The sequence below is a fragment of the Chinchilla lanigera genome, unplaced genomic scaffold, assembly GCF_000276665.1.
Source record: "Chinchilla lanigera isolate Chin_1 unplaced genomic scaffold, ChiLan1.0 scaffold00044, whole genome shotgun sequence".
NCBI lineage: Eukaryota > Metazoa > Chordata > Mammalia > Rodentia > Chinchillidae > Chinchilla > Chinchilla lanigera.
In genome coordinates, this window is record NW_004955445.1 from 18,904,500 (window position 1) to 18,930,433 (window position 25,934).

General features: G+C 40.5%; 1 protein-coding gene across 2 annotated transcripts in view; it reads right to left on the reverse strand.

Annotated features, from left to right (window-relative positions):
• Nucleotides 1-25,934, reverse strand: part of Ctnnbl1 (catenin, beta like 1) — a 166,470-nt gene that overhangs the window by 95,111 nt on the left and 45,425 nt on the right. For both annotated transcript variants that reach the window (XM_005392553.2, XM_005392554.2), the window contains exons 5-7: nt 17,743-17,840; nt 10,240-10,333; nt 7,515-7,606 (exon numbers count right to left, since the gene is read on the reverse strand). In XM_005392553.2, coding sequence (XP_005392610.1) covers nt 7,515-7,606; nt 10,240-10,333; nt 17,743-17,840 — 284 coding nt within the window. The remainder of the gene's footprint in view (nt 1-7,514; nt 7,607-10,239; nt 10,334-17,742; nt 17,841-25,934) is intronic.

Below are 25,934 nucleotides of genomic sequence, written 5' to 3' on the forward strand. Positions count from 1 at the left end.
TACTACCCACAATTCTTACCCTGCTGCGTGCTCTACTTGGGAGATTCACAGGGGACACATCTACTGCACAGACCATCTCTCATAGCTGTCCATACCATTGCTTCAGCAGCGGTGAGACTTAAATATCTCACCAGTAACAATGCCCTTTGCAAACCTCTGTATGTGTTTGTATTCGGAGTACCCATGATCCTTAAGAGGCAGGCACATAGACAACAACTGTTAATCTGCAGCAGCCTTTGCTACCAACCTAGGTTTCTGAAATGACAAATAATTTCCTTACTTGCAGAGGACGGGGGAAGTGTTTATCTTGGAGCTAACACTTCCATCACCTTCGTGCCATTCACAGCTCTGTTTGGACATTGATTTTGTACTTAAGAAGGAAGAGCAGAGCCTAATAAGCAGCATCCAAGGCCACTGCAATTTTCTGTGCATGGTTTCCTCAGCAAACCTAAGTGCACCCCACAGGGCTTCAGGCGGCGGACTGGGTCTGACCCATCTTAGCTTAAAAGGTCTGTAAGTACAAGGTCTTACATGTGCTGACTGCACAGTATGCTCCCTGGGCAAGCTTGAAGCCTTCTTCCAAGAAATCTGCGCAACAGCTGGGGCTTAAATGCAATCTTTGGTATGTTTCACTTTAAGAAAAACAGTTTTAGAAGAATCAAAACACAAAGGTGAAACACCAAAGGCTAAGCATCTCTGTCAGAATCAAGGATTGGCTGATAAAATTTCTTACTCAAATTACTTAAATCCCCAGTATTGCTATTATATTTTAAGCTATTTTATCAACACCAACTTATATGCAAGGGCCAAATTTTTTCAAGGGCCAGCTTTCTCCTTTGAAACAGACATATTTAATTGAAAGAAGCCTGAAGAAATTAGAACTCTAGAACAAGAGCTTTTCTGTGGTTCCTTTCCTGTTTTTTATCTGGTTTTATAAACTCCCTCCAAGTCAGTGGATAGATTTTCTTCTCCTTTCAATAAATACTTACTGGATATCTGCTATGTCCAAGACACAGAATTAAGCACGACAACAAACAAAGGTAACTTAGAACTGAACCTTGTCTACAACATTTGTATGTATTATACTGAACTCAAATTAAATGCACAGTATTTAGGGGTAGAGTCCAGTTTAAAAGAATACATATGAAAAAGGACATGGATCTCAGACATACCAAGTTTGACTCATGAGCATGTGCCACAAAGTCCCAAAGTCTGTGCTGAGGCAACCAGGGTGCTATGATAAATTTACCATAGGATATTTTAAAATTTTCAAGGAAAACATGACACTCGACATCTACTGAGCACTGTACTAACTGCTAGCCCAAAGGACATTTCTTTTGCTGACATCATATTTTTGTGGAGCTGGGTTGGGGAGTGGCTATGATTCTCTCGAAATTGTGTGAAAATCATGTGGATTAGGGATGAGGACAGTGGTGTTCTCTCTGATGCCCAGGTTTGGGAAGCTGTACAGCACCCAAAGGGTACGCACATTTAAGAATGAAATAAAAGTATGTTTTCTTTCCATTTACATGTATTCTTTTTTTCAAAGAACTAGTCAATTGTTAGGACACAGATACATGTTATATTATTTGGACCTAACTAATTAATAAGTAAATATGACTATTAGGTACTTTTTGACAGGGGGGTGCTGTAAAAACAAAAGTACTAAGATAGCAAGAGTACCATGCATTGATAACTGGATTCCATGACCCAAGTAACATTTTTTGGTGTTTCCTCATTTGTAAAATGGAAATTAAAAATAACACTTCTTCAAAGAGTTAACTAAGAATGTGAACTTACATACAGTACATACTACAAGTTTTTATAATGACTGGAATCAGAAATATCCGAGTTAGAATCTCAGTGATGTGATCTTGGCCAAACACTCTGCCTCTCTCACCTAATTTCTCTGATGTTGCACTATCTTCATTATGAAGTGGCTACACTGAATGAACTGTTGTGTACATAACAAGCATCCGACACCAGGTTTACCTCTCCTCAGGAGTCCTTGTTCCCCAGGAAATCTTCAGACTTTGGATAAATTGGACACCACTTACCCAAGGTAAAATTTTAAAAATCAAAATCAGAATTTTGTCATTTTTTTCTTAAAAGTTAAGCCCTTTGACTGAAAAATAGGCATCAAGGAGAGATTTAATCAGGAAACCAAAATAATCAGGCCCTACAACTCCCAACACTGAGCTCCGAGATGCCTCAGAACCCAGCCGTTGGGAAGTAGCGTGGCAAGAGGAGGCAGGTTTGGAGAAACCCAGGCCTGATCACTCCTCCTCCTTCCATGGAGTTTGGAAGAGACATTTCCCTTCTCCGGGATTCTTTCTTAGGCTCTGGGACAGGGGAATGACTGCTTGTTCAGGTGCCGAAGCAGCAGCACTGGGGATAACTGCATGCTCTTGGCATGGTAGGTAGGTTGTGCAGATCAGAAATATATATATAAGAATCTAGAAAAATATTTTGCATCTAATAGGCAGTTAATACATGAAACTTGTTATAAGATGGAGAAAACTTATAATGATGATAATAACGACAACCAAATATTTTAATCTAGTGGAAAAGAAATAAAAGAAACTAGGCCAGGTAGAAAGAAAGGAAACTAATCTTTCATGTCTAGCCAAGAACAAAACTTACCATGGAAATTTCATTTTTGTTTAAATCTTAGTCAGAGATTACAAAACTACCAAACTACAAGGACATTTTATCAAAATCAGATGAAAAGAGAATTCCCTTAGCAAGTACAGTCTCTTGGCTTCACAAACTAAACTAGTGGGACTTGGAGCTTACAGTGCTCTCTTCTATCCAGAAGCCTGGTGATCCTAAATCTTTCAGCTGTCACAGTAATTACAGAATCAAGCATAGGTTTGTACTCAGCATGTATTACCCTTGAATAAAATTAAACTTCACCTTTGTAGGAGCTGCTGATTTTTGGAAAGTACAAAGCAATTATGCTACCACCTGCAGCCAGAAAGCTGTAGGTTATATCTGCAGCTCACCTCTGGTACCTGGAACACACAGAGCAGGTTGAGACATACCTACGGCCCTATGCAACTGTCAGAGCAGACCTGGCCCTGCAAAATCTCAGCCTCTGATCCTCAGGTGCTAAGGACTTTTGAATCAATCTGTTGTACATATAGTAAAACTTAACCAATTCTCAATTCATTAACTCATGTGCTGAATGCTGCAACTGTTTTTGAAGCATTGATTTAACTGGAAAACAACTGGGAATCTTCTTTAAAAAAGAAAAATAAAACTTCTGACTTTGGTATTATTTTCAATAGTATGTAATATCTTAGTAAATTTGTATTTCCCCTTTTAAAATTACATGTGATGCAGTGTCTTTTTCATCCGTTAGCTTTCTGTTTACATTCTAATCCATTTAGTGCAATTGTCTGCAATGGGTTTTATCCTCATTACAACAAATTAGTAAGGTTTCACCTGGTGGATGAAAGTATCCATGAATATCTCTGCATACTGCTAAGCTACTAGTACAGAATAAAGAAATCCAACACTAAAATGTCTATCACCAACACGCCACTCACTTAAGAATTACTCAGCAATTATCGAGTGGGGGATGATCAGCCAAATAACAATGTTTTACCCAGCTATCTAGACCTAAGCATTCTAGAACCTTAGTTCTCAGACTTTAATTCATGTCAGAATCAATGGTTTACAAAAACACAAATTGCTGGGCTCTACCCCCAGTTTTGAAGATGGGAGTGGGGATAATTTGCATTTCTAACAGGTTGAAAGGTGGTCCTGAGGTTCCTGGCTGGGAACTACTTTTTGAGAACAACTGAAGGAGACACAAATATTAAACATCCAGACTTTGTCAGGGAATTCAATGTTTAGCAAAAGCAAATGAGCACACAAAACATGAAACTCTAAAGATGAAATTATCTCCACAGATGTTCCACATGAGTATTACACAGTTATAGGTACACACTGGAACCAAGATCCACACACAAAAAAACCATTATCTGAAAGAGCTTATTTTCAGAAAAGAAAGGGCATTATAGGCAGGGGTCAAAACAGTGCTATGGAAAGGGTGTGTGCAGAAAATTCTGGAGGCATGTAATCACAACTCTATTTCTAGTGGTATGGGTTTGGGCAAAGCACTTAATGTCTATAGGTCTCAACTCATAGTTTTTAATTCATAATAGACTTTTAAATTTCCTCAGTTCTAAAAGTGATGAAGGATGCATGGAGTAGGGATTTAAGCTTTCTCAAGAAGGCTGTATGGAACTTAGAACAAAGAAGGGAATCATGCCTAGTGGAGGCAGGGACATGAGGCAAAACCTGACAGAGGTCAAAACATTTTGATCTTTGCAGAGCACAGAATAGGGAAGGGAGGTATTTTAAATAGGCAACAATGGCTATGCTGGTTCAAAATTGAGAAATGAAAAGGCTGGAATGTGCCAGGTTATGGGGCCTTAAAAGGAATGCCCCAGGTAGAGGCATTAGTATCATCAGAAATAGCTTCCTAAATAGGCCTGGCAATTGAAAACAGGGTCTTACAACAGTCTGCACAATAAGAATGGAGAACAACAAGGTTCACATTTCTAGAGACCAGTGGCTCTTAGTGAGGGTGGTCCATTAGAATCACATGGGGAAAAAAGAAAAGCTGCCTGGGAATATAGCACTTGCCTGCTTGGCAAGTGCAAGGTCCTGAGTTTGAATCCTGGTACACCCCACCAAAAAAAAGAATCACATGGGGAACTTTTCTAAAATATACCAATGACTGCCAGGCACGGTGGCGCATGCCTGTAATCCCAGCACGTGGGAGGCTGAGGCAGGAGGATTACTGCAAGTTCAAGGCCAGCCTGAACTACACAGCAAGACCTTGTCTCAAAAGACAAAAGAAACAATATAGTATAGTATAATATAATATAATATAAAATATACCATGGCAGAGACTGAGAAAGTAGGTCAGGGGTATAGTCTGGGACTTTGCAGTATTTAATGCTGCACTTGACCTTAATACAAAGCCCCAGCTGAAACTCATGGGTATAAAGATCTTTACAACTTAAAAACATTATTACATTTGGTCTTCACAATAACCCTGTGAGACTAGAAGGGTGGGGAATATGATCCCCATTTTTCAAAGGAGAAAACAGAGACAAAACATGTGCAAAGTACACTGCCTGTGGTCACACAGAGGGATCTGGGTCCAGCACTCACTCTGACTCACTACGATGTACTTCCCTTGACGGCAAGAAATAAGAGCAAGACATCACTTTTAAAGACATGCCCTTTTGATGGCTTCACCCTTAAACAGAATTTCCTTTCATCAGTGTTCTGGACAACACAGGAGTTTTCAAAGGGAACATAACCAAATGATATTCTTTTTTTCCAAATGATATTTTAAATACCCTGAAACTTTGAAAAACTGTTTCCGAGATAGCAACATGACTATTTGTGCCCTGAGGATTGCACAAACAATGTGCCTGTGAGGCACAAGTCAACACTTGCTAAAATATCAAATGAGGCTCTATTACTACATGAGGGTAACAGAACCTAAGCTAAATACCCAAAGGTCTCAACTTCCCTTCCTATGTAACTATTCTCCACTGTGTCCCTCCCCAAAAACTCTACCAAGGTTTAATATCTTTCAAACAGCAGAGGAGGTCTGACCTTTCGGTTTAATGAAAGATCCTTGAATCGACCCTAAGTCTCAAGTAACTAAGGAAAAACTTGTCCTGACTTCACAATCACAAAAAATAATTGTATTATTTTGTACATTTTAAAGTTGGAGCCTCAACCTGTGGTCACTCCACCAACAACTCCGGTTCCTGCTATCTATCCCAAGCCCTTAACTGGATTCTAGTTTCTTATCCTCCACCCTTTATTCCCAAAATGTTTCAAGGCTTTTGAAAACAAAAGTAAGTTGAGGATTGTGAAAAGCACCTGGGTTTAGGGAAATATGAAGGGAATGATACAACTGCAGTTCTCAGACCAAAAGACATCCAGATGCAGAAAGGTGCAAAGATGTTAATGCATGAATTCACCACCTGCTGAGTGTAGGACTCAAAGGAAGGATCAGTTCAAAGATCAGTGTACTGAACTCTGCCAGGCAAATGTGCCCATGCTCACTGAGAGTAATAGCTGGGCTAGCTGAAAATCCTCCATATGATACATTAGTCTACATAAATGAGTTAATAGGAGTCAATGGTTAAACAAGTAAGAACCGGGAAGACTCACATTGTCAGAGTGGAAGGGAACTACAGGGCATATGCAATCGTGGGCAGAACCTTTTCTCTTAGCCCTGAAAAGGCAGTGGAGGATGAATCTGACCTGATACACTCCAGACTTTTTGGGTCTCTATAATACTCTAAAGAATGGCAAGCTCATGACCATTTTGAGAATCACTCTCACTACTAACGAGTGCTTCCTCCTCACCAAAAGGTTGAAATTCTCGTCTGACTGACGATCACTGTGCAGCATATAACCAGTTCTGCCTTCCATCACATCTTGAGTCAAAGCTGTGCTAAAAGAATAGCTTTGCCCTCCTCCTCATTTATTCTATGAGACAGCACTAAAAAGATGGTCAAGGACTACGTTCAGAAAGAGAATGAACAAGGCGGGCATGGTGGTGCACGTCTGTAGTCCCAGCACTCAGGAGGCTAAGGCAGGAGGATTGTTACGAGTTTGAAGCCAGATTGGACCACTTAGTGAGTTGAAGACCAGCCTGAACTGCACAGTGAGACCCTGCCTCAAAGAAAAAAAAAAAAGGAGAAAAAGAATGAACTGAAATATGGAAAAGGATATAAACATGAAGTTAAAAGAGATGAATACAAATTGCTGATAAACAACTAGAAATCAATATACTACTTGATTTTAAAATTTCAAATTAAACTAATACCAATTTTCACTTATCAGATTAACAAAACTTGAAGCTTGATAATATCCAATATTAGGAAAGTGGGAAAGACATCCTCAGATCAATGGGGAACAAGTTTGCAATGCCTACCAAAAATATTAAGGTGTACACCCTTTGGCCTAGGAATTTCTATAAATTCCTAGGAATTTATCACACAGATAAACTAAGATGGGTGTGCAAGAAAAAAAAGAGTACATATATGAAGATATTCTCTGAAGCATTGTTTATAACAGGCAGAAACTTATAACCAGGAGAGTGGTTATATTGCCTTTGGTATATATGTATAATGGAATACTAGGCAATCACTACTTCACTGAAATTCTGCGTTAAGAAAAAGTATAGTTCTGTTTGTGAAACACATGTAACACTCTCCTACAGAGGGACCATGTACATAGCTGGCAGATATATATGCAGAAATTTCTGGAAAAACATAAAATATTGTCAATAGGGGCTGCCTTTAAAAGCAGACTGGAGAGATCCTTTTTAAAAGAAAAAAAAGGATAAGCAAAGAAAGAGGCACATGATATCAGAAGCTATCCAAACTAGAGCAGGGGAGAAGATCTATACCAGCAGCTATGCCCAGAGTTGTGAGGTCTGAGCAGCAGCTCCCCAAAGCCACACTTACCTTCAGCCTCTTCAGCAGCCACTGCAGGAGTCCCTGCTGGGCAGCCTCTGTACACATCTCAGGCCGGAACTCAGCCATGTTTTCCACAATAGCTGAAGGGAGACAGACACAGTCACTGGGGAGAACAATTTTGTTTCTATCTAATAAGCTTGCTTCCCATGATAGGCATTTTATTTCTTTTCCCACTTCCCTGTATTCCTCCCAGCCAGATGCTATGTTGTCATTTTTAGATTAACCCAGGGAGTTGCTCTGGTTTTTGTTTGTTCTATTACAAGTAAAAGTCAAAACTGAAGATGACGGAATTCACAAAAGGGATAAGCGATAGGTCTTCTATGCTAATAGGGACCAACACTACAGCGGATCACAGAAGGATGGACATCTGCCCAGGAGGCCTCGTAGGCCCTGGTTTACTGGAGCCCCAGAGACCTGTTAACTAAAGAGAAGGGGCTAGGCAGAAATCTCAGGAAAAAATTACAGGGTGAGGAATCCTTTTTTAATCCATTCATTTTTAGTTCTATTCTCTGCACCGTAAGGAAACAAAGACATTGCCAGGGAGGCAAGCATGGCCTTCTTAATTGAACAAAATGATGTACAAAGAGGGGAAAGGTCATGCTGCCAGAGGTAGCTGCCAGAACTAGGAAGCAAATAATTGGTCCTGCTCAGCCAAAGTGTTGTTTAATAGAAAAACTGAAAATCAGAAGGAACAAAGAAAAAGAAAAGCTATTGTATGACTATGATACCAAAAGGAAAACATTAAAAAAATATAGCACCTATGTCCTTATTATACCAAATACTTTCCTTCAAGGCTTGTTCTTCCTTAGAATATGATACTATCACAAAGCAAGTAGTTTTGTGTTCCCTAAGCACAATGCTCAAAATACACTGGGCAGGAATTCTGAAAGAGAAAGTGCTGCAGAAATCCACACACCTGCCATCTCCTTCCTCTCTCGTTTGCCCAGGTTTTGGTCTCACCAAGGCCAAGTGAAAACTGGGCAGCTACTGGATGCAGGGAACACAAAACCATGGGAGCAGAATAGCAATGAAATCCCTGAGAGATGGACATCATTACGATACCCTCAATTACTTTCTCACATTTTCTTTAAAAAAACTCATTCATTTTAATTTCTTATGCCTTTACCTTATTCTTCTGCTTAAATTTTAGATGGCTTCCTATTGCCCACTGACAATTTCGCCAATTCCATTATTCTGTTCCCTCTTTGTTCTAGACTTTCCCACTATCTTGCCGTGGTTTATAAGGTCTTCCAAGGTCTGGACAAACTTACTACTGACATTCTCCCATGTCCTGCTGCCACAGTACATGTCTAATCTTTCCCAAAGTCCATGCCCATGCCTGACTTTGCAAATCATACCGCCCTGCCCACGGGCTCTTCTCCACTCCTCCACCTGTCAAAATGCACCTATCTTCTTATTCAGCCCCAACTGGTACCTGCTCCTATCTGACAATTTGGAGACACTTCTTTGTCACTTTCACACTGCTTTTCACCAGTTCCTATTATATCATTTGTTACTTAGTATTATGTTTCCCTTTTGTTTTAGACTTTCTCATCAGTCTGTCCCTTAAGAGCAAAGCCCTGCCTGATTCATTATCATTTCCCCCGGTGCTTAGCATAGTGTCTCACAAACACCAAGCACTTAATAAGGAAAGTAAGGATTAATTTCCTGAGCTGCTGGTAGATGTCCAAGCTGAAAATAGACAGACCTCTGCAGACTGCCAGGTTGGTGCTTGCTTTATTATACCAGGCTCTTTTTTTTTTTATTAACAGTCAGTTAAAACTTTTGACAGGCTTTTGCTTCTGCAAAATTCAGCATCAGGCTAACAGATGGCAATGCCAACTTCTGGCTCTAGACTAGAACCAACCCACAAATGACAGCCTGTTGTGTTTTCTCCTTTCTCTCTCTCCTGAGATGCCCATCTCCTCTCTTCTTTGTGATAATCCTCACTGAAGAGTCTAGAACTACAAATCTGTGGTAAATACAAAGGAGCAGGGAGGAAAATCCAGTCTCATAAAAATTTCTACTTCTGCTGTGCCTTGTTCAGTCCTTGAGCTCAGCTTACAGATATGTCACCTCTGGTTTTATGAGACAGTGGCCAGTGATAAAGAGAACTACCCAAAAACACAATTTTAAATAGGCTATTGGTTTTTTGACTTTGCAAAAGGAAAAACTGGGGAAATTCAAGGAAAAGAAAGAGGAGAAATACTGCAAAGAAATCCACTTAAAGGATCGTAGGACACAGGAGCTGCCAAGCTAGTAGTAATATTTCAACTCAGAATTTCCATAGCAAGCTATACAAAAAGAAAGGGAAGAAACATTAAAACATAGTTTAAGAAAAAAAAGGTCCTTCCTCTAAGGGTACCTAGTTGTTCAAAGTGTGTAGTTGCTAAGAAACACCAACACAAATGATTTTAAATTTTGAATATATACTTTCCAAAGGAAGACAGGGCTCCTGCATAGATTTTATCCTACATTTTGGAGGCAAAGGTCTGCTAAAAGGAGCCGGTGGTTTTTGTCTTGGAAGGTTACCTACTTGGGGGATTTCTCCCTTTATTACCGGCAAGCCAAACCAAAGCTGCAGTTATTGCAATGTACACACGGGTCTTCATTTCTGAAAAGGCAGTTTAGGAGCAGAAGGAAAGAAAACACTCCCATGTGGACTCCATTATGAAGGAGGAAGAGGAAGGAGCACCAGGCGCCTTTTGCTCACCCAGAGTGTTGTGGACGCCATCCGCCTCCTCTCGCACAGACTCATCCAGGCGCTCCAGATTCTGCACCAGCAGCGCTACCACCTGCCCGTCCACCTGCAGAAAAGGGAAGCAAAGGGAGAGAGGGACAGGTCACAGATGGGTCTCCCAAACGTCCCCGCTCCCATATTCATAGCTTCACGATTTGAATGAATAAAGTACAAACAGAACCAGTAACCTGCGGTTTACAATGCACTCTGCCATTTTGTTATTTCTCATGCGTCTTGCAGTGACCCTGAGATGAGTAGGCCAGGTGTGCCTCCTCCTCCTCAGTGGTTCTTCCCCACCTTACAAGAACACTAGTGGAGGTTGGGTCAGCAGTTCACTTACCCCAAAACCTTTTTTTATGCCAGAACCAGAGGTGTTCAGGTTTACTAGCTACACTTTATGCTGACCTTGGAATTTAGGGCTACACTCAACACATTCTCACTTTACATGCTAAGCTTTTATGAAACTACTACTTCAAAATTTCTATTTCCCTCTTAAAAAGAGTAATATCAACGTAACAAAATGCCTTATATTCAGACTATATAATGCAGTAAAAAGCTATTGTGTACTCTTATTTGATTCACACATTTTAGATAAATAGGAAATTTGCAGTAGCATGTCATACGGTAGGAGACTGGTGACTCTGCTAAGACCACACAGCCACTAAGCAGGGGCACAAGCCAGGCTTCCTTCCTCTTAGGTGAAGAAATGCTTTTTCTACCTTCTGTGGACAATTTATGCTCTGGGGAGATTGCCCTTGGGCAACCTTGAGGCACAACAGGGAAGACAACTTAGGAAACCCCTGATTTTCTATCATTCAGAAGCATTATCCATTGTAGATTTTTAAGCAGGCAGCCAAGAAGACACAGTCCGCTACATACTTGTGGTATGTCTTCCTCCATTATGATGTGGGGATAAACTGCAAAGATTAATGAAGATGATATGTCTTGCCCTGGGTTTAGTAAAGGCAGCAGCTTCAAAATTCAAGAACACAGTTTGAATCTAGTCTTTTTACCCCTCCTGATACATGATTATCCCCAGTGGCTAAGCAAAGACCAAGTTCACTGAAGGCAGATACCTCACCTCACTCATCTTTGTATACCCTTTAAAACTTAGTACAATGTTATACATGGAAAATACTCAGCAAACTTTCCTAAACTGAAATAAATGGATGGGACACTTTGTGCATTATAATTAGCTCATAAATAATGCTCTATTTATCCTCATGTAATCCTCACAGCTTTTATAAGTGACAAAACAAAGGCTCAGAGGGGTTAATTAGTCTGGCCAACATCACAAAGCTGTGGCAGAAGCGACTGACACTGAAAACTCTATTTTTTCCCATTATCACCCTTTACTTACTTTGTCAAGAGGAGAGAAAAGAGAGAGAAGGAAATTATCTCATTCAACCAACACTTCCTGTGCACTTGTATGGGAGGTGGGCACTCTACAGGCCTAATTCAAACAGGCTTTGGATGGAAACAATGCCAAGAGGATAGATCTTGAAACGTGAGCTTTGCTCTTTCTGGGTGAGATTCAAGGGAAACATCTAGACAAGGGGAAAACCTAAAATTATTGACCAGTTCGCAACACCCAGACCACAAGAAATTGCACTTTCCTAGGCTCTCCTTTGTGCCTTAGTGGGAGGAGCAATGAGGGGATACTACTGAAGAGGATTCTGCCGCCCAAATTGAGAATACTTGTAAGTATAAGAAAGAAACTTCTCCCTTCTTCTACCAGGAGACATACATCTTCCTCTCAAATCTCACAGCCAGCAAGTGTTACCTAAGAAACCCACTACAATGTTTTCCTTTATTAACCGGACAATTTCTGTGAGCGAAAGCAGAAAAACATCTAGGGGGAAAGTATGAACCATGTCACAGTTTGTTTTTCCCTAAATCACCCTGATTGACTTATAATCCCCCTGAATTCTAAAGCGGCAGATACTGCAACTCTGCCACGTATCACACTGCTCATCAGTTCTGCCAACTGCTTCACCAGTTTCGCTTGCTTATTGCTGCTTTATCTGCATTAATTTTTTCCCCTTTTCCTTGATTCTTACTTATGCTTCCCATCTCTGCTGTCTGGAAATTGGCAGGAACAGTGACAGTGAGCAACTTGGTTAAATCCTAGAGCCGAATGGTTACAGATAATGGGCATCTAGCTGGAGGAAAATCTTTTTTTCTTGCTACAGAAATCTAACTTCTAACAGGCAACCTTTTTAAGCTTGCAAAGTGTGAAACTTTATGTTTATCTGGGTTAAATGCAATTTTATCTGATTGCAGGATAGCCAAAAGCAGTCAAAATACATTTAGCTCAGAAAACCCTTGGAAAAGTATTTATATTATGCATAGCTCTGGATATTGCCTAGTAAGAAGTACAAATTAGCATTCTATCCTACTCCCTCTAACCCCTTGGGTCTATCTTCAATTTTCTGGACCTGCGACGAAGTCTGAAACTAAAAACAAATCCTGCTCGGGGATTAAAGCATCAGCCAGAGCAACAGTGGTCTTGGAAATCAGGGCTGTCTTAGGCCTGAGGTTTCCTGATAAGTCTCCAGGTATTTCTGCTTGTTAGCAGGTCTCCCAAACCATATTCCATCAGGTCTTACTGAGACCAAGTTCAAGGGCATGACCAGACATCTTTTCCCCCTTGACCAAAGAGGATAGACATAAGAGAAAAGGAGGAAATAGTGACAGATGAGAGGGTTTTAAGGGTTCTTTTTCTATCTGGTACAACCTAACAATGTTTCCTTAAGACTTATGTTAAGAATTTTTCTACCTTTTAGGTGTTTCCAAATTTTTGTATTTTTAAAAAAAGGGAAGAATAAAACTGCACATTCATTGACTCTTTTTTCTTTGTTACCGGGAACTGAACTCAGGACCTTGTGCTTGCCAGGCAGGCGTTTGTAGCGCTGAGCTATCTCTGGCTCACTGACTCTTCATCAAACAAGTTTTGAGGATCCATATGGTAATATGGTCATCATGCAAAACTCAGGCCTATTGTCATTTACCTACCTAATGGTATTTTAACTTCTACTCTTTTACCACCAACCCACTATTCATGGCAGCTGCCAGAGTTGTCCTTTTAAAATGTTTGCTCAGACTACATTACCAATTCCTTGCTTACACTTGTCCACACTGGTAATCCTACCCCCGTCTCTCACCGAGGCCCACAGTGCTTGATCTTGACCTCGTTCTCCTCACCTGACTACACTCTACTGAGATGGCCTTGTCTTTCCTTCATTAGGTCAAGTTCATTCTTGTTTCAGTCTCTGCCCTTGTCCCACCTTGCTCTGAATGACTTATTTCTTCTCCTCACTTAGGCTTCTCTTGACAATGGAATCCAACCGGACTTCAACATATCACTCAACATCACATAACTCCATTTTAATTCTCCATTTAACAAGGAATCACTATAGTAGTTTTCTTGTTTCCTTATTAATGTTTCTTCCTACATTGAGATATAAGCTCCACCAAAGCAGAGAACTTTATCAGTCATATAGCTACTCAGTTCTTAGGACCAGGAACATGCCAAGCATTTAATAAACATTTAGTGAATAAAGGAACAAGAGAATTTTCCTTAGGAACAAATAGTTTAAAGTGAGAAATTAATGGAAACAGGAAGGGCCAGGATCCAGAAATTTACACAGTAAGCACTCTTACAGCAACATGAAGTCTGCCTAGCTCAGCCTTGCCTGAATAGCACAGAGATAATGCCAACTAGGTGTGAGCCACACCAATCTGGAGCTCGAAGTTCAACATTTAGGTAGGGTTAACTGAAGGCAAGAATGAGTAGTTCCCTAGCTCTCAACATCAAAGCCATCTTTGTGAAATTCCTTACAGCAAATGGTGACTCCCTGCCAACTTCACAGCCCAGCTACACTTCCACCTGCTCTGGCTATGACACCTTCCAGAAGCCACAGTCAATACCGGCAACTCTATAGTCCTTCCTGATTATTCCCCATCAGAATTCACCTTCACTTCCACAGAGGCCTATACCTCACAGTTGTTCTCAATATTCTGTCTTGTATTATCAAATCACTACTTATTTCTTCCCCTTCTAAGAAAAAACTAAATTGCTATGTTGGCATGTCTTATTTAGGCCCATGCCCTCCAAAGTTTTTTGAACACTGACACAAAATGTTTTCTGAAACATTTTTTGAGCTGAAAAAGTGAGTTCAACAAACATTCACAAACATCTCACTGTGCAGCAGATGCTATTTATCATATCAACTGACTTTACTAAGTACTTAATATCTATCTGCCAGGCATGATACCTGTACAGCAATGATGGTCAATATTTATTGGGTGTTTATCTGTGCTAGACTGCTCTAAAGACTTACTACATATTTCACGTATTCCTCACTTTGATGCTACTGTAATTTCCACTTTATAGACAAGAAAAGAGTAGGGAGTGACTTTCTCATGACCACAGAGTTGGTATATGACAGAGCCACCACTCAAGATAATCTGGTAGATGGGGATCACAACTTAGGAAAGACAAACTTACAAACAAAGGTCTATAATCGAATGTGGTAAAGTTTCATGACTTACAATGTGATAAGAAACACAAACGCTGCTGAGGTGCTAAGTTTGGAAAAGTCACAAGAGCTAGCTAGGGTTTAAGTTAGCTTTAAGCAATGAGAAGTATTCCAAATGGCCTCACAGAGGCCAGGCATGCCAAGCTGAAGGCAGGAGCTCAAAGGCACAAGACTGCCAATCTCATAGCAAGTGTGGAGACTAGTAAATAAGAAAATGACTACAGTCTAATGAGACTCTCAAGGGTTTCCAAATTGGCTTTGGAGAGGCAAGCCAGAGAACTGCCATTAAGCAATACACCTTCACATTACTCTCTAGAAAATGAGTCCATTTTCTAAGCTCTGGATTAATTTGTTCCGAAGCACAAATATTTGCCCTTCATATAAAGAATAGCAGTGAATGTGAACCAAAATTTAAAACTTCAAAGATCTCCAAAAATGCCAGGATAGCACTCTTTTCCCCACAAATGTGCTATTCTATTGCTTGGGACTTCCAACTGGGAAAAACACCAAGGCAATAATCTCAAACTGCACACCACAATAAATCCTGCCATGTGCCCTCTAGCCTCTGCTCAAGCAATTCTAGGCCTCCGATATTGGCCCCAAATTAAAACTACAAAGACAATTCAACCCTTGTAATAAGAGAATACGTATCAAACTTCTTCCTCAATGTGGCACAAGTGTAGAGAAAAATAAATGGAAGACCACTCTCCGGTTCTGCTCTCTGATATTTACTGATGGCTTCTGACTCATTGCAGAGAAGCCAGTAATATATTAACAGTCTGCAATGTACAATGTTTGTGATTCACACCAGGCCCACCAGGATAAAGCTATGTGTCAAAATCTTAAAAATAATATAATCATAAAAAAGAAACAAACAGAAAGCCCTGTACAGCAGCTACCTAATGGCTCCCAAGACTGAGGATGAACTGTTTCTTTCCAAACAGACAATAAAATCTGCAAGATCCAGACTTTGTCGGTGGGCTTGGCAACACGAAGGACACAAAAGGGGCTTTGTGTGAACTGCAGCTACTGGGCAGGTTTTACATACAGCAGCCAGGATAGCTGTTCCTCTCTTGTCTCCTCCATTCACCCGGGCAAAGGATGGTAATTAAAACCAGCCCAGGGACCAGGCAGGAAGGCTCACTCAGGGCCACCGTAATTAACCTCTGGAAGGTAACACCGCAGAAATCACACTGTGGGGATATAGCTCAGGAGCAAGTGGCACAGCCTGCCTTCAGATGCTCCTCAAAACAAAAGGACACTCCAGCAACATCCTTTTCTTTCTGTACAGTGCTTCTAAGGAAAAACAAAGGTCCTGAAACTTACAAAAGTGGCAGTTTGCTCAAGGAAAGGGTTTGAAAGAAAAATGGTCATAGAAATTTCCATCATAATTGAACACAGCCCTGCTGGACTCCAGCCTTGCTCTCTGTGAGATGGTTCTTCACATCTAGTGGGTTCACCATCCCTTCACTCACACCAAATGCCAGCAGTAAGCATGGCACAGGGGCAGTTTCTGGTGTTGAGGACCTTAAGAGAAAGAGAGAAGGTGGGTTGTGCAGAAGCGGGGTGGGGGTGTGTGTGTCTCAGAATCATTTAGGGGCCCTGACCCAGCGAATCTGATGCAGCAAGTCTTGGGAGGGGCCAAGAAGCAGCCTAACAAGCACCCAGATGCTTCCAACCCATGCTTCCCAGTGGCTATAGTGATTGCTGATAAACTCTGCGAAGTGCGCTGACTTAGTGACTTATCAAGACCCTGTCTCAAATAAAACACAAAAAGGGCTGGGGATGTAGTTCAGTGTGAAGGCCCCGGGCTCAATCTAAACTACTAACTAAGCAAACACAAAACAAAATAAACAAAAACACCCAAAAGTACTTACTGATACTGTGTCAGAGAGAAAAGGCAAGAGAAATCAACAAAAGGGAAGGGCCAAGGGAGACCCACAGAGCTGGAGGAGGGAGATAGCTAGGTGAGTGGACAGAGCTCCACAGGTAGAATCAGGGCTGGCTGTGGTACCTTTTCAGCCTGGAGCTCCCCTTTGATCACCAGCGGGAGAGGGAGTCTGCTGTGATGGGAAGAGAACTGTGGTGAGGACCAGAACATGTAGGCTCTGTAGTCAGCTGTCACAGGCCTGGGTGAATGACCCAGTGGTAGGCTTCATGACTGCCTCTGGGCTTCCACACACATCAGGTGATTGAACTAGATGGGACCTGGCTGATAGGGCTCACCTCACGTACCAACTCCTTTGGGCTGGCTGCTGCCTGCAGCAGTGGCTGAAGATGAGTGTGAGGCCTGGCCCAGGTTCACAGAAAGAAATGTAGATGCTACACAGCTCCAGCTTCAGGCAAGGGATAAACTCTGGCCTAAAGGAGCTATAAAGTTTGTTCTGGTTTTAACATGCTCCAATTGTACTCTCATAACTTATCTATAAAATAAGTAGTATTGTAATACCTGCCCTCACTGGCACTTGGGATTATAAAGCCCTAAAGAGAAAACAAGTATCTACAAAAGCTCTTTATAAAAAACGTCAACAGCAACACAGTGGGGGGAGGGGAACATGACGTTAAAGAGAACACAGGTTCAGATTCCAGCTCTGTGACCACAGGGAAGTTGTTCTACCTCTCTAAACCTTGGCTTCAGAACCACACATAGGAATAACAGCAATAGTATCCATCTGCAAGGATGTAGTAAGGATTAAACAGAACGAACAGAATGGGAAATGGTCTGCCTACAGCAAATATTTAATAAATGCTGGCCTTCTTTAGTTTCTTCCCTAACACAGTCCCACAGAGTAAAGTACCTCACAGCTTGTATTTCTATTTCTTATTTCCTTCATTCTGTCTAGCCTTGCCACAGAATTCTACTGATACCACTCAGACACAAAGGTGGGGTGACAACCCATACCTACAAAACCCTGGGTGGAGGGCATCAACTTACCAGAGCATCGATGAGAACTTCTGCTCCCTCTTCACTCTCATGGAGGGTGTCTATATCTGTTAGTTCCTGAAGTAAGTCAACCACAGCTATGGACACATGTGTAATTTGTTAAGGGTCTCACATACACAGTAAAGTCCTATCAATGCTTTATTAAAATCATCAGTTCCCTTCTATTTCTTCATCAAATTACTTTACCACCATTTATCTTCAATACATTCTGGTTTTATCTCTTCAGTAAGGTTCCTCCCACTGTGGGGTTTAGTAAATGTTGTTAACTGACTCAATCTCTTTCTTGATCCAGCCTTCCTGGCAATTTAGTCCATCGGTTCACATTTTCATAAATTTCCAAACTTTGCCTAGATCACTTGGGAGACTGCTTTCCCAGTAAGAAATAGGCCAACATCTTTAACCCTACCTCAAAACTTAGATCCTGGTACAGTTCCCTTTTAAGAATAGTGAAGGTGGCCGGGGTTCACCAATGAGCCTTCAGACAGTAGGCAGGTCAGGGCCAAATTGGTTGGATACAGAGAGAAGGATTTCCATGAGATTATACAGGGCCCCATTAACCTCTGTCAAAGGGCCACACTGCTGTGAACACAAAAGAAAGGTGAGTGATGGGAAGTAAACACCAGGTAAAAATGGCAGGCAGGGGGAGTAAAAGGAAAAGGAAACACAAAAGAGAGAAAAAAGGAAATCAGAAAGCAGAACTAAATTCATAACTATCCTTCCCTCCCCTGGAAACACACACATGCACCCTCTGCTCCTTCTCACACGAGATCTCTCCCTCATACACACATATCCCTTCTTCCATCAACCTACATTTACTGAACACCCATGATAAAGAATATCTGTTCTTCATTCTGAGCCTCAGTCTCCTCATTGTAAAATGATGAAGTTAAAAAAATCGAAGACATTTTTTAAAAAATCATATGCCAGGGGCAATAGCCAACATGTAACAAATGAGGAAGATAGACATGAACTGTAGACAACCCCAATTCAGCTGTGAGACTGGGAATGACTTACTAGAAAAAGACACATCAGAATGGGGCTGGGGATTTAGCTCAGCAGCACAGCGCCTGCCTGGCAAGCGCAAGGTTGTGAGTTCAATTCCTGGTACCAAAAAAAAAAAGACACATCAGAAAACAGGCAACTAAAAACATGAAGGCAACCAGGCTAGAAAGCAAAACTGGAGGAATAAAAGCAAAGAAACCACACGTGTAAGGCATTTAGAGAAGAGGGGGAAGAGAACTGGGGGACAAAAATATAAGTATATGAAAAAATAACACCTTGAAAGAATAACTTCAGGGCTGGTGCAGGTGAGTTGGGGGGACAGACAGGAGGCAGTAGAGCCTGGTCACTGCGGAGTGGTGGGGGCAGGCCTGAAGGGAGAAGAGCTTTTCCAAAGCTGCCACAGCATAGAAATTAGAAGTGAGACAAGGGTCAGCCCCCGGGCAGTTTCACTAGCAATAGAGAAAAAAAAAAAATAGAAGACTCAGGACATTAACAAGGAGAACAACAGAGATTGGTGACTGATGTCTGAGTATATCCTGAACATCTTCACTGAAGGAAAAACTACTTGGGAGCTTTGCTTTCTTCATCTCTGACTGACCATGATGAGCAAGTAATCAAGCTCTCATATCTTATGCTTTCACTCTTAAAGGCAATATTTATCCAACTGAGAGCAAGGTCTTCTGATAGAAATCCTTCATGCTTACAGTCTTCATTAACAAAGTAACATGAAAGTTGCTGATACAAAAGACCTGATGTCATATTTAGTATACAGTAAACCAAAACACACAAATCCCTTACATCAATTTAAAAATAAATCTCCAGACTACCACCTAACTTCTAGAAACCCAAAAGCTACCCCTGCTAGCAGGAATGAGTAGCTCTTGCTCTCTAAAGACTGAAATAGTCTCTATCATAAAGGCCACCATCTTTTAAAGTCACCATCAGGCCAGGCACCACATTACCTCACAGACAAGAAAGCTAAAGCTCAGAGTGATAGCTAAAGCCCCACAATAATAAAGAGAGGATGTCAGGTCCAATTGATTCCAGTAAGAACTTTTGCAACTACATCTCATATTAAGGCATGAGGGGAGACACATCAGGTTTAAACATGGCTAGGCTGACATACTTCTAACTATTGATGCTGCTGCAATCATGGGGAAGATGATTCATCTCCACTATAAGCTACTAAAAATCTCAGGAAAAAGAACAAAATGTTAACATCTCCCAAATCTAAGATACTTTCACAATTCTCTTGCAAAGTTCTTACATATGAAATATAAAAAAAAATCTTATAATCCATTCATATGCTTAATGTACATGGCAACATTTCTAGCATCCATTCACATACCCACCTACCCACTCACTCAGCCATTCACTGTAGAGTCTGCTATCTATGGGACAGGGAACTGAATCAGGCACACAATAAGTGTTATCATTACATCCCTTCAGTAGCACCAAACATGATTAAATACTTATAGTATGTGATAATTATTAACTAGCTTTAAGAGGTGCAGTGTAATGATCCCCAAGTTATGATGGTTTGATTCATAATTTTTAACACCACAATGCAAAAATAATATGCACTTAGAATTCTGAATTTTGATCTTTTCCTGGACTATTGCTATGCAATACAGTACTCTGATGGCAGACAGTAGCAGCAAGCCCCAGCTCCCATTCAGCCACGTGATCACAACAGTGAACACCTGATGTTCCACAGAGTTGCTAAGCTAAGTTTGGTAGGTTAGGTGTATTACATGCATTTTTCAATTTACGCTAATTTCAACTTAACAATGGGCTTACTGAGACATAGTCCCACTATAAATTAAGGAGCATCTGTATATGTGAAAGAGCCACAGACCAGAAGTCAGAGCAAGGTTAAGAATAGGAGTCATGCATATTCCTCTTTGCTTTACATCTTTAGTGAGCTAAATGACCACATAATTATCACTAGCCACATAATCTTATACAAGCCCCTATATTTTCTTGCAGTTTATAGTTTACTTATCTGCACAGTGGGGGTGGTAATGGTATCTGCCCAGTTCATCTTACTGCGTAACTATAAGGAAAGAAAGAGGTATGGTCTACCAAAGGCCAAGGTAAAATATTCACAAATATGAAAGTGCTAAATACAGACTGCTAATCTCAGAATGTCCAAAGATCTCACTATTGGTTTCATTCTTCCAAAGCCTCTAAAATCTACAGTAGTAGCCTAAATGCAGTATGGTCCTCCTTTCAGGATTACATTGGTTTGGAAGGTGTAACCTTGTATTTCAGCTGGACTATAGACATTCAGATTGATGCAGTCCTTTTTCAGCCTAAGAGGGCCTATGAGCCAGATTCATTTCTTTCTTTTCATTAGTTTTACAACATGCTTACAAATGTGTCACATTAAACTTAGGAACTTTAAAAACAAAAAAGGGGGAAAAATGTTTTTACAGTGTTGGTGATTTTATATAGGAATGGGAAATTTCTAACTTTTACCAAGAAAAATCTGTTCCACTGAATTATCTCCTTGACTACCTTCCTGCCTCTTCTGAGAAATCAAAAGGAAATCAGCTACTTAACAAGTCTAGCAAATATCTCATCAACCCTATCACTAACTGGTTCTATATAAATTCCCAACTTTCATGAAACACTGTTTCACTAAGGCTGTAATGAGACCGTAATTGTGATCACCAATTCCCAGGTAATGTAATATAACCTAAAGAACAGAAGGTCAGTGGAAGACCAGAAAGAGGAACAGGAACTGGAATTAAAGACTGACAGATGAACAAATTCTCAATCTTGATGAGAAAATTCAGTGTGGTCAGCCACCCACCCAGCCTTTCTTCACAAGCAGTCACTGGGCATGGGTGATAGGCTTTTCCACTGTAGTTACAATTTCATTTCACAAGGTAAAAGGTTCTCCTGTCCAAGTATAATAGGAAAACAGAGAGCCTGTCTCTCTGCAAATTACTACAGCACAGTTTTTGATAGCCTATTCTGTCACGTTGAGTAGAAAAGCCACCCCACTCACTCCCTCTTTACCTGTCCACTACTAGGACGATCAACTAGTGTAGCAACGGTGAAGAAGAAAAGACCAGCTGGGTAAGAAATGGCCCATGACATAATGAGTCTTGGAGAAAAAGTGTTGTTTATTTCTATTTTTTGGCTCTTGATATTTGTATTTTGGCCTGATCCCACTTAGAGTCTTGGTGCAAAAACTGAGTGTTAATCTTACTAATTTCCAATGAGATGTGTCCACAGGAACACAGTTATTAAAAAAAAAATAGAGGAAGAATTAAGATGCCTTAAGCAGATGGCTTTTTAAAAAAGTCATTTCTAAAAGGTTTTAAGAAAATTGATCAGTCTGGATGCAGAGGATACAACTGATTTAATGTACCAAATGTAAGGTTTAAAATTTTTTCTTTTATTCCTAGATAGGGCAGTGATCAGAGAGCTCACTTAATGTAGATGAATTTCAAACACAAAATGCTCCTTTTTAAATAGCCAGCACAAAACTACCTAGAATGAACCTGAACTATTAATTTGATTCCAATCCCAGATCACACTTATATGAAGGAGATGTGTTTATTCAACATTAAGTACATACTAATGTTAGTGGGCACTATTATGCTGCAGGAGAAATGTCCAAAGCAAGTTGTAACCACTCTAACCTTCTAGGGGCATGGACTTCACCTAAAGCCTATAATCAAGATCAAAAGTTGCATTAAGAGGTTCTTTTCCTACACGTCCATTCGGGTACTTTTTAATCTAATCTGCTTTTCTTCAGAGCATATTTAACTGGCTTAAAAAAAAAAAAAGGAAGCTTATCAATACATATTATCAAGGAAGTCAGACGACAGATGAGAAAAAGAAGTTAATTCTTTCAGGTGTAATTTTGATTCTGGAAATATCAAAGTGAGAATAGCTCCTAATAAAACAACAGCTTAAAATAAGCAGGTCTTGTTAGACAGGGCTTGTAGGAAAGCAATGGAGCAATAACCAGCTGCCTCCCAGTCCAATTAGAGAAAAGCCCCTTAGGAGGCTCAAAGCCTTCCCAGCCCCATTCCTGCTCATCAACAATGGGCCTATAATATAAGGCACCCCAGACTATTATATACACTGTCTGTGTCTGTCAGTTTCACTTTAGTCTTCTCAAACCTAAAGTGCTCCAGTGCAGTTGATCCCTCTTGATCTAAAAACCTGTCTGCTCCTTCTTTTCCAAATTCCCACAGTAATTCTTCACAAAATCTAACTGAACAACTCTGCAAGGGCTCTTGGCTTTCTAGAATCTGAGGAAAAGAAACAGCAATTCAAAAGCAGTGGTCATGACCACTCCCTATAATCATGCCACTTGAAAAGGAGCTGTCCCATCAGCACTGGTGACTAAAACTCGACTTGTACACTTTTCCTTCTTGCACGTTTTTACACAGTGCAAAGCACTGATGACTGAAGTTAACATTACAGTGAGATCTCGCTTTTCAAAATCACAAAGGGTGAAGAGAAAGGGGACTGAATAAATTTGGTTTAGACTGCTTTTTTTTTTACTAAATAGAGCACTTTGCTGGAGATTTGTGATGATTTTTTTTAAAAATGAAAGTTTGAGCCTGAAATCCTGACGTTTCCAGTGACTACAGGAACAAGCAGCAAGACCATTTCAGTTTTTAGTATATGAAGAACAGTAGTTTCCATTGCAAAAGAAGAGACCATATAAAAACTGAAACACTCTCTAATCCTTCACCTCCATCTGAAGCTTCGCATGTCCAACTCTCAATTCCTTGACCACCCCTAAGCCACAGACAACCCACATCTCAGAGCTCCAACAGAATCTCCTGAGCAAACCCCTCCAAGGGCACTTACTGCACATGGGAGTAGTAATCTGAGTGTTTCACTCTCAACTATGGTTATTGTTCTTTGTGTCCTTCACAGTATACTACATACTTATCATAGAAAGCAGAAACCTAATAAATACCACCAATCTACCAAAAAGATGTTAGAAAGGATTCCACTGACTTGTCACTCAAGCTGAGAATGTGATAAATGATACAAAAACAAGGTAGTTAAGACTATGGTGCCATGGTGGTGTTCTTTCTTTCTTTGGAGGGTAAAAGGGGTGATCCACCACGATCTGGGGTTTTATCTTTCACGTGTTTTATTTCTCCTTGTTCTTTTAGGCAACCTGAGATGTGGCCTAAGCTAGGCCATAAAAATTGGTAAACTGGTTTTGAAACAATATCTTAGGAAAATATCTTTAGATGTACCTTTGCTTTTATTTTTTTAAGAAACACTCCAAACAGTTTAAAAAAAAAAAAAAAAAAAAAGAGGGGGCTCTAAACATGTTTAAATTATTTACTTTATAGGAAACTGTTTTTTAAAAAAGCAATATTTTGAAAAGGCAGCAGCTGTTGGATTCCACCTTCTATACCCTCCAAATGCATTCAGAGCAACACTTCAATACTGTGTGAGGTGTCCATCCCCTCCTCGAAGCTCTTCACACACCAGAATTCCACTCTGCAGCCAACCCATGGTCATGGCTAGGCTCAGCCTCTCGGGGGGAGACAGCACAGAAGCGCTGACAAGCCCTCACTGGTAGCAGTGATGCGGAGCGCCAGAATAAACTCTGGAGCAGCTTCTCACGGTTGAAAGGACAAGGCACAAGCTGTTTTCTCACATCCTCTGCCTCTTAAGGTTACAACAAACCAGCCTCTGATCCAATTAAAATCCCTATAGTTTATGTTTTCTCTGAGAAGGACAAAGCAAAGATGACCTGTGCTTGCTGGGAATATAACCAGCCATGTTTGGTCCTCACTGATAAATGAAGAGTTAAAAAAGATTAAGAATTTAAGTCATGACTGCCATGAAATTGTTTATTCATGGTAAGGTGTTTCAGGCAGTTACAGCTGTACAACAGTAAATTGTTAACAACCGTTTCCTGAAGAAAAATTTCCATTATAGATCACAGATAAGACATGAAGCAGGGCACAACGATGCAGGGAGATCAGCATTCCAACCAGCAGAGGTTATGTTAGCTGCAAGTCAAGAGGGCCTACCCTTTCCTAAAATCACTTTCAAGAAAAACTGTACTTTGAGGAGGATGACATTTACCCTAATTGCTGCATCTAATTAAAATTAAGGTAATTAAAAAATTTCAAATGCACTTTAAATGTGATGGAGGGCATAATTAAAAAATCACATTTTAAAAAATATCATTAGGGCAGTTGGGTGAAGGTCAGCATACAAGTGGGGAAACAGCTGAACTCTCAGAAACAGGAGGGAAATGGCAGTCTGTTGGAGATATTATAGGGAATGTGCTCTTTTTCTTTTTTAAAGACCAGAACTGAACAACTTGGAGCATCTGTGTCCTTGCTGTTCACATGTGCCAATGCTGAAGAGCACTTCTCTTGTCAGTCTCTCCCCAGCAGGAACTAGGCTGGTGAATCAGAAAAATGTCAGAGTCTTCAGGAAGCTGCTACTATTATTTTGGAGTTAGTGGGAAGACAAAAAAGAATGACAGCTGTGTTTCCAGAAAAAATAAGTAATTTCAGTATTAATATACAGGGTAACTCTGTCAGAGATGCAGTAAATTCAAGGACACTAGGAACAAAGTAGACTGGAAACCAGGGACCTGGAGTGCCACCCTGAACCTCAATACTTAGCTGTCCAACATCTGGTCTCAGGAATGTCACTAAAGAAACAGGGTACTGAACTAAGTTACTGTAAGACTGATCAGATTCTGAAATCTACTATTCTATAGAAGAACTGAAAGGTGAAGTCGCAACTAGAATGCTCAGTCACTAAATCTGTGAGGACTGTTTAGGACCTTGAATAGGGTCAGTTATATAGTAAATACCCACTTGAGACTGAATGTTTACATCCTCCTCCAAATCCATATTTTGAAACTTAATTTCCAATGTGATGGTATTTGGGGATGGGACCTTTGGGAGGTGATCAGGTCATGAAGGCAGAGATTAGCATCCTTATAAAAGAGGACCATGAGCCTCCCTTACCACTTTCACCATGTGAGGACGCAGCAAGAAAACAGCTGTCTATGAACCAGGAAACAGACAACAGACTCAAAACTGCCAGTGCCTTGATGTTGCATTTCCCAGCCTCCAGAACGATGAGAAATAAATTCCTGCTATTTATCAGCCACTCAGGGTATAATATTTTGTTACAAACTGACAAAGATAATACCAGTG